The 12,684-nt window shown below is 41.6% G+C and overlaps 1 protein-coding gene across 7 annotated transcripts in view; it reads right to left on the bottom strand.

Annotated features, from left to right (window-relative positions):
* LAMA2 (laminin subunit alpha 2) overlaps positions 1-12,684 on the bottom strand; it is an 834,596-nt gene that overhangs the window by 23,014 nt on the left and 798,898 nt on the right. For all 7 annotated transcript variants that reach the window (XM_066605535.1, XM_066605537.1, XM_066605536.1 and 4 more), the window contains 2 exons: positions 5,084-5,193; positions 4,620-4,809 (listed from right to left, as the gene is read on the bottom strand). In XM_066605535.1, coding sequence (XP_066461632.1) covers positions 4,620-4,809; positions 5,084-5,193 — 300 coding nt within the window. The remainder of the gene's footprint in view (positions 1-4,619; positions 4,810-5,083; positions 5,194-12,684) is intronic.

Genomic DNA, 12,684 nt, shown 5'->3' with positions numbered 1-12,684 from the left:
TTTACCCTTCACAGTGACCGTCAGCTTTAATGAAATGCTATTTCTATTTAAAAAAAAATCAATAAACATGCTTGATTTCAATTCATGGGGAAAGTTATTAATCAAAAATCTAGAACGCTTGCCTATGTTATTCTGCTTAAATAGGAGCTGTATAGATCCGCCGTGAAATCGCCTCATTTGTACTAGGGGAATCGTACAGTCTATTACATATCACCTTTTGCAACCTTCAAATTCTATTTTTATTTAATGCATGGTAGATAATAGGCAATCGCTAGACCAAAGCATATGGATCAGCCGACTAATGTCATAAAACAATGTAACCTCTTCATGAACGCTTTCCAGAATATTCTTGATTTCCCCTTACCGCGAGTCAGATTATATAATGGTGTTGACAAGTAATAACCCTTGCTTCTCTAGGCAGCGGTTGCGAAAAGAAGCAGCCAGCAAGGCTTTATCTCAAAGGAGAAATCGGGTTCTGTAATCTGTTTAGTGCTCAAGCTCTGTAATATATTTTCTGTAGCAGTTTAGTGTCTGAAGGTAGATCTTCAGGCTGAGCACTACCCGGGGAGCAATGCTTCTTCCATTCCAACATGTCTATGAATAAGGTGGCTGTACAAAGAAGTGATGCCCCGCTTAAGCCGGTCCCACACGACTGGATTTGAATTGCGGATTCCGCGGGATCTGTCTGCTCACCATCAATTGTATTGCCTTACGTAGTTCTGAACACAATGGCATGCCCGAATAGCATAATCTGCAAGTGGAAAATAGAACGCAGTATGTTCTATTTTACCACGGATATACGCGACATAGAGCCCATTGTACTCTATGGTCACGTAATTTAGTCCCGTTATGAAGCTGTGATATTCATGGCTGCATAACGGAACAAAACAAAACCATTGGTTTCAATGGTTTGGTTATTAGCGGGCGAGAAAAGATAGGATTCATCTTGTAATTGTGTATGGGCTGCGGGCAGACATGTCATGACTAAGCGATGGCGTGGAAAAACTAAACAAAAAAACCAAACAGGTGTACTGCACATGATCGCCTGCGTGAGTACGCGGTCATGCGCAGTACAGTTTTGTGGAAGTACACAGTGTCACGGGCGGGCTCACAGCTGAAACACACTGAGCTTGCAGCAGTTTCTGTTTATGACCCTGTGAGCCTGGCCTTACATGTAGCTCAAACTAAGGGCAAAAGCACATGGGTGTATGCGCAACTGCACTCACTGGAATGGAGCATAGTTGCGCATGAACTGGGTTTTTTTGTTTTTTTTCAGGCCATTCAAACTCTGCTTCATAGTGCGCAAGTTTTTAAAAAACTGCAGAAAGATAGTAATAATGCACGATAATACTACCAATGAAAACGAAACCATTGAAATCAGGGGTTTTGTTTTGTCCCGTTATGCGGCCATTGTCAATAGATGGTTATCAATGGTGGCTCTACTGCTCCTCCTGGTAGATGGCAAAAATGGTGGTCTACTAGGCCGATTTACACCAGTGGCAAAAATTATAAATTAAATAAAATAAATGATTGGCAGCTGTTATGATCTGTTACCCGTGGATTCGGGTAGGGGAAGATGTTAGTTGTCACGATACCAGTCCATATATTGGTAGCGAGCCATTCCAGACAGAAATAATAAAAGTATAAAAATTGGAGAAATAAACAATAATGTGGGTAGTAGTCCTTGTCCCTGAAAAGTTATTGTGGTACCTTAGTGCAGATGTTGTAGGTGGTGGGAAGCACTTCAGGAAGCAGACTTTAGATGAAAAACAATTCCAAACTTTATAAGGAGAGTTCTTTGTCCCAATAGCTGTTACCATTTTCATTGCGGTGACATTATTTAGATCATTCACTATAGTTTCAGTTAGCTGACTTGTACTGTAAAGGGTGAACCGGTGACTTGCTGGCTGGCTTAACATTGCTTGTTTTTGTTTCTCTCTCCTACTGACCCTCCAGTATAAACTTGATTTTGTACTCACACTTTAGATGTTTAAGCTGCCCACCGCACTGGCTATTGTAGATGTTTGCCTTGTTCCTCCCTGATCTCTATCTCAGGTTCCTCTGGTCTCTCTCCAGGCCTGGACTAGACTGATTAACCCTGCCCACTCTCTACCTTTTATACCTTTCTTGTCAACAAATTCTAAGCCAGGGAAAAACTGACTACCCAATCCCAGGCTAGCTAGGGGTGACTAGCAGGCGTGAGAGCAGATTTAGGGTGCATTCTGCGCAGTCATCTAGTGTTAGGTGGTAGGAACACCAAAAGTTAACACATTACTGACCATTTAAAGTGATATGCCCATAATTTCACACATTTACAAATACATATATACATGAGGTAGCAATGACAGTGCTGCGGGACCTAGACTCTGGGGTACTACACTGGCATCTGACTTGTTGCTGAAGACTATAAGGCCAATTTTTCAGTTTCCTGGTGTGCTTAGTCAGACCAACCCCCTATGTATAGTTATGTGCAAACTTTATAGTCTCATTATCCAACAAGGGTAGGAAGGTATTTAAAAAATTAGCTGCTTGCATATATACATGTTGGAGGGTCATAAAGGGAAATTTAGGAGTCAAGAAAAACTGTCTTTTAAAAAAGTAAGGGACTTGCTGCTCTCCTTCAAGTGTCTAAAATTAATTTTGCCCTGCGGTTTTAGTCACTAGAAATCTCTGGCATAACATTTTCAGCAAAGCTCTCCTGAATTGAATGACCACATGTTTACGATGTTGCGCCTGAGTTTTAGGATATGTCCAAACGGGATTTATATGCTATAGCTTTCAGTAATAGATTTACATGTGGAAAATCCGCAGTGTATTGCAGTACCAGCAGAGTGTATGAGATTTGTCAACCACACTGTGGCAATTGATATGCAGTGCAGAGTTTAAATCTTTACCATTTCATCTTATATTATGGACTTTCATTGTACATTCAACCCCTTTCAATAAGTGGGGTGAAATGGTAGCACAATTCATTGCAAAATTTGCATTCAATAAATGCAGATTTTTTTAAAAGTTCTGCAGCAAGTCTGCAGTAGATTTTCTTTGCTGAAAATTAGAAATCCTCAAACTACATTTACACGAGTGAGAATTTTGGAAGTTACGAAATGCACAAAACTTATACAAATATGAATTCCGTTATTTTGAATAGAGTTATTCACATAACCGATTTTTTTTCCCTCTCAGCGATGCTGTGAGGTTAAAAATTGCAGCATGTTCTATATTTTGATGTTCCCTGGGAATGCTTCACTAATTGTTTTCAATGGGACCTTTAAAGATATCGCATGGCACTCGCCTATCATGTGATGTGAAATGAATGGGTAACACTTGCGATCCTCTGACATGCGTGAAACAAGTGCCTGAAGATTGCAATTACACAGAAGCGATGCGAGGTGTTTGGGAATGTAAAATGCCGCACAATGGCGTGTAAAACTCACATTGGCAAACACCATATCGCGGTCGCCTGTATAAATATGACCTTACAGTAATGAAAATCCCTGTGCAGTGCTGAATGGTTTTGGCACACTATCATTTTGGAAATTGGTATAGCCGAACGTACAAACCTGACTAAAGGAGTGACCTTTACCATTCACGACATGCCTGGAGATCACATTTGGGTAGAGGGAATCTATGAGTAATAGAATCATATATCTTTGTATACATAAAGATGAATTTCTGTTGCCTGTTATTTATGCACGGCCAAATGACTGGACCAATCTGCACATCGTAAATTAGGATCTTCTGAAGGTTTTATACTGGGTTTCAGCTACTTAGGACCTATCGTATTGGACATGTTCGCAAAAAATCTAAATAGGACCCCCTGTATTAAAATAATAAAGTGAAGTATATTTACTCCGCAGCTGCCGGGATCCAGCGCTTTAGCCCCAGTAATTGTTATGACAGATGATGTTAGAGGAAATCAGGTGACCACTGCAGCAAATTAGAGGCTGCAGCGTCGTGTTACTGAACTCCTCGCATCATAGGACTCAAGATACGAGCACCAAAGCCAGAAAAACGAGTGGTGATGCTGCAGCAGTCCCCTGATTCCTGTGACATCATCTGTCACAGCAATCAATGGGACCACAGCAGGACAGTGGTGCTGAAACCCGGTGGCCGTAGAGAGGTAACCATAGTTTACTTTATTATTTTAATACACGGGGTCCTACTGAAGCTTGGTTGTTCATTAACCAGATAACCTCTTTAATTAAAATATCTTTGGGACCAAAGGCATAACTTGAAGCTTTTGGGCCCCAATGCAAACCTGTAATGGGGCCCCCAACTATAATGCTTTATTCATAGTACTGGGCTCCCTATATGGAGAAGAGAGGCCTTATGGACCCCTTAAGGCTCCTGGACCCGGGTGCAACCACATCCCCTGCAGCCCCTATTGTTACACCCCTGTTTAGGACACCACGGGTGAGACGTCAAATTTCTGTCATAACAACGCAGTCATTTTTCTTTACTCGACATGAACTGAATGTACTTTATTACATTGGCTTCACATCAGTAGCAAACAAAGCTTTTAACCACACACACACACAAACAAACAAAAAACAGTTACATAAAATAGTCCAGTGCAAAGCTGAATAGTTCTGCTATTGATAGTTTAAATTGATATCTACCTTATGCCATTCTCCATCATTCACTCTTTGAGGAACCATTGTGGTAGTGTCTCCACTTCCAAGGTCATATCTAAAGTGTGCCATTCCATCTTTAATCTGAATTGTAGCAAAATCAGCATGGTTGATCCGAGCCATGTAGAAGATCAAACCTGAGTCTGCCTTAGTGCGAAGCTCAAGTTCTATTGATAGGCTGTAAGTATATAATAATATAATAAAACCACAGCAAAGCACAGAAACATAACACATTCAAACACTGGACTTTGTATTAAACGGGTTTCCAAGATTAGAAAATGGGTTTGTCTTTTTCCAGAATTAGTGCAACTCTTGTTTGTGCTGGTATTGCAGCTTAGTTCTGTAGCCCCCACCCCATATGGACAATAGTGGTGCTGATTCTAGAGAAAAAATAACTCTTTTTAGAATCTTGGACACCTCGTTTAATGAAGTCAACACATGACTTGACTTACGTGTTCTTCACTTTGGTGTCATCAAATGCAAACGCCATGTGGCTGTTTCTGGAGAGGCCAAACTGCTTTGCTCCTTGTATAATTTCTGGTCTTATGTCAGCCGCACAACCCTTCAAGGAACAAATATTGTAACATCTACATAGAATTCTATGTGCATTTCCAATTTAAATAAAAATGTCTGGGTTTAAAAGAAGAGTAGAAACATAGTATAGATCTGTACAGTATACCTGTATATGGTTTGTATATTCAATTCACCAACATGCTGTCCATCCAACACTAGCTCCATATAGCCAACAGGAGGGTGTATAATAATATTACATTCTGCTTGCACTTATAGACTCTGGTAACACAATCCACTATAATTTGCTCCCTGTGAGGCTAATTTCTCTCAACCAACATTTTATTTTCATCCTTTAAAAACTTTTGATACTGTGCCAACCTAAACAACAAATTGTGCTGTATGAAAAATAGTATTCATGGTGGTCTGTAGTTTTTATACTATGCTTACTCTTCACCGTATAGTTATAATACAAGAGCCAGTGATATATTGAATAACAATGATCTTTTAGGGTCACGTGGGCTGTATCCACTGCAGTAGGAATTCCGCAGCAAGGCCTCCCTTCACATGAGTGCTATTGCGCACGTTTTTGCGTGTGAAAAATCAGACGCAGGAACTGCAACCATTAAATCCTATAGGCTTCAATGGGTGCAGTCACATTGGACAATTTTCTGTGAGATTTTCTCTCATGGTAAAAATATGTAACATGTTCTATTTTGGGCTGCAATTGCACCCCGAGGCTCCACAGGAGTCGATGGTGCATGCAAATTCTCCATTGCCCCTGGTTAAATTGCACTATTCACAGCATAATTTTGTGGTGTTAATCCATAACACTGTGGACAAATTAGGCTGGCCATTCATTAGAATGCCCCACCTGTTCAAACATGGCATGGGTGTCTCCCACACCAATGAGTACAGTAGAGCAAATTAAAATAAGGAGCATGGATACTAGGGTTATAACTTTTTTTACAACCTCATATTCCTGTATCCAAATTTGATGTACTTTTGCCTACAAACAAAGAATGTAATTGTTATTTCGATATTCTTTCAGAAAAGGTCACCCCAAAATCATATCATTGGATATATAGATGTATAGAGATTCTATATACATGCAGAATTTACGCCTCTGTGTGAACTTTACCCTAAGAGTAACTGAGCATATCTACGCTCTCTCACTTATTGATTACCATGGAAAGAGTTCAAGCTTTCTGCAGTTAGGAGCAGTTTCCATAACTGTCCACCACTGACTGAGCTTATCCTCGCTCTTGTCTACTGAAATAACATGTATTTTATGCCCTGACCTGTACAGTTCACAGCTCAAAGAATGATTTCTCCCCATAGTATACAGTTTCCAGCAGAAAGACTCTGCCGAGAGATGAACTGACCCCACTGCCGTCTCCATAATACAGCTGCTTATTAAAAGCATTAAATGTTTGAACTACAACAGGTTACCCACAAATGATCGTTGACACAGTATCAAAAGTTTGGGATAAAGGATAAAAATAAGGCTTTGGTTTTAAGAGAAATTATCTTCAGATCGTGGAGCAAATTTAGTGGGTTGTGTGTGCACAACTTACAGATGTAGCAATGCCAACCATGATCACTTTGCGTGGTTGGGTTGCTATCACCGTATAACACCAGTGTAATCATGGTGGAGTTGATCATATACATAAAAGTTCAAGCTTGGAGAAGACATTTTTATGTGTCAAATTCAACAGGTTGTCTCAAAATTAAATATTAAGTTTCTTTTCGCTCACACAATAAATATTAAGATTCCCATTCAAATCATATTTTTAAAACATGTTACTTGTTAAGGTACCCCCTTGTGTTCTTTTGACTCCTTCTCAAAGTTTCCATGTGAGTCTGGCGCACCACATGGAAGAGTATGGATGGTGTAGAGTCTTACACAGGCCATGCAATGCTTCCTGGGAAAAGAGCCATGCAAATGAGTACTGGAATAATCCTCCACAGTACAACCAACTGGAATGATAGCTGCCCTATGAATCAATATGCAACCCTTTAACAGGACTTACAATATGACTAGTAATGTAATCCAGAACACAATATGCCCATTTCTGTATGTACATGGCTATATTGCTCATATCCTTAGTCATATTGTAAGGCCTATTAACCCCTTAATGACGCGCCCCTTTTTCTTTTTCCATTTTCGTTTTTTCCTCCTCCCTTTAAAAAAATCGTAACTCCTTTATTTATTTATCGACGTCGCTGTATGAGGGCTTGTTTTTTGCGGGACGAGTTGTATTTTTCAATGGTGCTATTTAAAGTACCATATAATGTACTGAAAAACTTTTAAAATGAAAAAAATACAACATTTCGATATCTTTTAGTGCGTCTTGTTTCTACGGCACACAAACGGCAACAATAACGACATGATAACTTTATTCTATGGGTCGGTACGATTACTACGATACCAAACTTGTATAGTTTATTTTTTACTATACTTTTTTTTCAAAGACATTACATTTTTTTCAATTATTTTATGCCGTCATTTTGTGCGCGCGTTTTTTTTTTGGACGACGTTCACCGTGCGGGAAAAATAATGCGCTACTTTGATAGTTCGGACTTTTACGGACGCAGCGATACCAAATACATATTTTTAATTTATTATTCAGATTTTTTAATAATAGATATGGCAAAAGGGGGTGATTTAAACTTTTACAACTTTTTTTTTCAATTAAAAAAAACTTTATTGATTTTTTTTTTTACATTACTTTGAAGTCCCCCTGGGGGACTTTAAGATGCGATGTTTTGATCGCTCCTACAGTATGACGTAATGCTGCAGCACTACGTCATACTGCTTTTTGACAGGCAGTCTATCAAGCAACCCCACGGGGATGGCTTCATAGGCAGTCTGTTAAGGCAGCCCTGGGGCCTTTCATTAGGCCCTCGGCTGCCATGACACCTGCACGGCTCCCCCGATCTCACCGCGCGGGGGGGGGGGGACCGTGCGGGACTTAAACGCCGCCGTCAGAATTGACAGTGGCATTTAAATGGTTAATAGCCGCGATCAGCCGTGCGGCCGCTCGAGGCTATTGCCCATGGGTGGCAGCTGTTATAAACAGCTGATGCCCGCACTGTATGAAGAGAGGTTGCCACGCAACCTCTCTTCATAAATACCCCACGACTCCATGACGTACCGGTACGTCATTGGTCGTGAAGGGGTTAAAAAAGGTTGTATATTGACTCATAGCTACCATTCCAATAGCTGCCACTATGGAGGATTATTCCATCACTCATCTGCAAAGCATGCATTTAATGTGTTCAGAACTGGTGAGAAGTAGAGATGAGCGAGTATACTAGCTATGGCACATTACTCGAGCGAGTAGTGCCTTAGCCGAATATCTCCCCGCTCGTCTCTAAAGATTCGGGGGCTGGCGCCGGTGACAGGTGAGTTGCGGCGGGGAGTAGGGGGGAGAGAGAGATCTCCCCTCCGTTCCTCCCCGCCACTCCCCCCCCCCCCCCCCCAATCTTTAGAGACGAGCGTGGAGATACTCGGCTAAGGCAATACTCGCTCGAGTAATGTGCCTTAGAAGGTATACTCGCTCATCTCTAGTGAGAAGACATTTCCTCTAGTGTTGTGATTCTCATTGGCTGGTCTGCACAATAGGGAGAATCACCTGCTACATGTGAACATTGGTGGTGGGATCGAGTTGCGAAGCATGTGTGACCACTGGCTTCAATGGGGGTTTTTGGGGAACAATTGTGCAGGAAATAGAGCAGGTTCTATTTTCCTGTGTGCACAAAAAAAGGAAATAAGACCAAACCCATTGCAATCAAAGGGTGCTATTCTCTGCACACTGTGCACACGAATTTTGCATGTGCAAATGCACCAAGTGAAGGAACCAATCAGCTCTACTTGAACCATTATGCAATTATTAATTTTTCCAGGTTGCAATGATCAGTGTTCTTATCTGCAACATTCATATGCTGTAGATTTAATACAGACTGATCATGAGTCACATCTGCTAGAAAAACAGATGAAGACCATTTTGCTGCAAATGTAATTGTAATAAAATGATCAAAATGTCAGTTGGTTTGTCTCAAGGTATTTTTACATTTTTCTTTGTAAAGGGAACCTTTCAGGTCCATGCAGCATCATAAACTAAGTTCTGGTGCTGTTAGGGGGCGTAACAAGGAGTCAGGTGATGTATTTTATATACTCACCCACTCCCGCGATTCGCAGTTCCCCTCTCTGAAGTTGGTGGAGGCATCAAAATCTGACTCTTTTTAGAGTCTCGTGCAAGTCCATGGGGCAGTGCGCACATGGGACGCTAAATTTCAGAGGGGGGCACCGCTACATTGCACGAGCTGGTGAGTATAAAAAAGACTCAGCTCCCCCAACAGCATCATAACTTAGTTCACGGTTCTGTGGAGACATGATGTGTTCCTTTAAATCGTTAACTGCTGAATGCAAAGATCTTTCCAGGAGACAACATTTTGATTAATATGAGTATCAATTCCCTTTTCTGTGAATTTCATAAAAGTATTGTAACAAGTAATTGGAAAGGAAGGATATGTGTAATCACTTGTGGTTGGTTCACATTTATATATCTGCTGTATTGAAACAATTTGGAAATTAACTAAAGAAGTCAAGAATAAATAAAGAAGAGAAATTAGTTCACACTATATGGACTGATACCAAAATATATTTAATATTTACAACCACCCATAACCTACTCACTAGAAACACTGCTGAAAGCACTGTGAACAGTGATAAATTATGGAAAGTGAGGATCAAGCCTAGATATTACATGTGACCTGAACTACGTCCATCAAATGTACCATTAGGCATAAATAGCAGATTCTTAAATAGTTTTTTTTCATTAAAATACCAGTCACTGTTTGTCATAAATACAATCCCAATTACAAAAAAAGTTGGGGCAGTGTGTAAAATGCAAAATAATTTAAAGATAAAAAGAATACAATGATTTGTAAATCTCATTTAAAGGGGTGGTCTCGCGAAACCAAGTGGGGTTATACACTTCCGTATGGCCATATTAATGCACTTTGTAATGTACATCGTGCATTAAATATGAGCCATACAGAAGTTATTCCACTTACCTGCTCCGTTGCTGGCGTCCTCGTCTCCATGGTTCCGTCTAAAATCGCTGGCGGCTTGCTTTTTTAGACGCGCGTGCGCAGTCCGGTCTTCTGCTCAGCACGAGCCGCTTCAGTGTGTTAGCCGCTACAGCTCTTCTGCGCATGCGCAGAAGAGCTGTAACCTCTCGGGAGCGCGCTGGAGCGGCCATTCTGCTACCATCCTCTGTTAGAGGAAGGTGCAGAGCCGCCCAGCCGAGAAGCCCAGCCCAGCCGAGCGGAGCCGAGAAGCCCAGCCGCCCAGCGCCGAGAAGCACAGCCGCGCGGAGCCGAGAAGCACAGCCGCCCAGCCGAGAAGCCCTGCCTAGAAGCCGCCCATGTAAGTGAGGGGTCGGGGGTGATGTGTTAGCCTACCGCCCTGCCCCGTAGCCTACCGCCCTGCGCCCGAGCCTGCCGCCGCGCTGCCCCACGAGCCTGCCGCCGCGCTGCCCCCCGAGCCTGCCGCCGCGCTGCCCCCCGAGCCTGCCGCCGCGCTGCCCCCCGAGCCTGCCGCAGTGCCCCCGCCGCGCTGCCCCCCGAGCCTGCCGCCGCGCTGCCCCCCGAGCCTGCCGCCGCCATGCCCCCGGAGCCTGCCGCCGCCATGCCCCCGGAGCCTGCCGCAGTGCCCCCGGAGCCTGCCGCCGGGGCCTGCACACACACACACACACACATGCATACACACACACACATGCATACACACACACACACACATGCATACACACACACACACACATGCATACACACACACATACATGCATACACACACACACACACACATGCATACATACACACACACACATGCATACACACACACATACACACACATATATATATATACATACACACACATATATACACACACACACACATATATACACACACATATATACAAACACGTGTGGGTATATATATATAGTGTGTGTGTATATACACTCACGAATACGCGTATGCGTATACTCATACACACGTATACTATATATATCTATCTATATATATAAAGATATATATATAAAATGTGTACACGCATATATACACACACATATATATTTAGGTGAAAAAACTATTTCATCTAAAACAGTGGAAAGTGAATTGCAGGGAGGCATTACAGTACCTTCTGCTGAGAATTCAGCACTGGACAGCTCCCTGCTATTACGAAGCCTGGGTTACTTGTGCAGGGGGAAAGGATCAGCACTGGACAGCTCCCTGCTAATACGAAGCGTGACCGGCGTCTCGGGAGCGAGCACGTCGGGCTGAAGCAAGCGCAGGGAGAAGAAGCGGCGGCCATCTTTGGGAAACTTTTTATAAGTTCATGAAACGCCAGAACTGTAAGTAGGAACCGGCTTTAAAAGCCATTTACATTGGTACTTAGTAATGTATGCTGAAGAAGGGGGACTGGGCAAAAAAAAAATTTCACTGCTGCCTCGAGACATCTCCTTTAACTATATTATTCACATTAGTACATAGAAGAAATATCAGAAGGTGAAAGTCCGACATTTTTCCATTTGATTTAAAACAAATTAACTTATTTAGAAACTGATGGCAACAACACAGCTTAAAGAAGTTGGGCCAGGGCCATGTCTACTATTGTATACCATCCCTTTTTTACAACAGTCTGTAAATGTCTGGGGAGTAAAGAGACCAAATGCTGGAGTTTTGGGAAAGATATATTGTCCCATTCTTGTCTGATGTAGGATTCTCGCTGCTCAACAGTCCTTGGTCATCTTTGCTGGATTTTTCATTCCATCATGTGCCAAATGTTTTCTATTGGTGAGGGTTTTGATGATATTATGTACTACCGGTATAGAGGGTGGGATATTCAAAGTCTTTACAATTGTATGTTAAGGAATGTTTTTCTTGAATTGTTCCACAATCTTGAGATGCAGTTTTTTTACAGATTGGCGAATCTCTGAAGATCTTTGCTTCTGTGAGATTCTGTGTCTCTAACATGCTCCTTTTTTTACAGTTAGTAGAAAATTGACCCTCCAGCCAACTTTTCTGAGATGTGTTGCTGCCATTGATTTCTAAATGGGTTATTTTTTTTAAATGAAATGGAAAAATATTTCACTTTCAACTTCTGCTATGTGAATAAAATATGGTTATATGAGATTTTCTGTACATTTATTTTCATTTTACATAGCACCTCAACTTTTGGGGGGAATTGGGGTTGTAATGTGTTTGGGTTGTTTTGATTATAGTGGTATTATCCATATATATTTTCTAAGATTTATTCGAGAATTGTTTTTTCAATTATGTTTATTATATTGAGTACCAATAAAGGTCTTTTATTTTTAAGCACCAAATGTAATATTCTTAAAAAGTGGTCTCTACAGGTTGTAATCAAAAAGACAGATGCAGCGCTATATCTCAGTCCTGGTGTCCTATATTGAAATAACAGTAGTGTACTTGCATAGGAAGGCATGGAAGTGCTACATGATGGTGTGATGCA

Source organism: Eleutherodactylus coqui, chromosome 1, assembly GCF_035609145.1.
Source record: "Eleutherodactylus coqui strain aEleCoq1 chromosome 1, aEleCoq1.hap1, whole genome shotgun sequence".
Classification (NCBI taxonomy): domain Eukaryota; kingdom Metazoa; phylum Chordata; class Amphibia; order Anura; family Eleutherodactylidae; genus Eleutherodactylus; species Eleutherodactylus coqui.
This window is presented reverse-complemented; position numbering and strand designations above follow the sequence as displayed.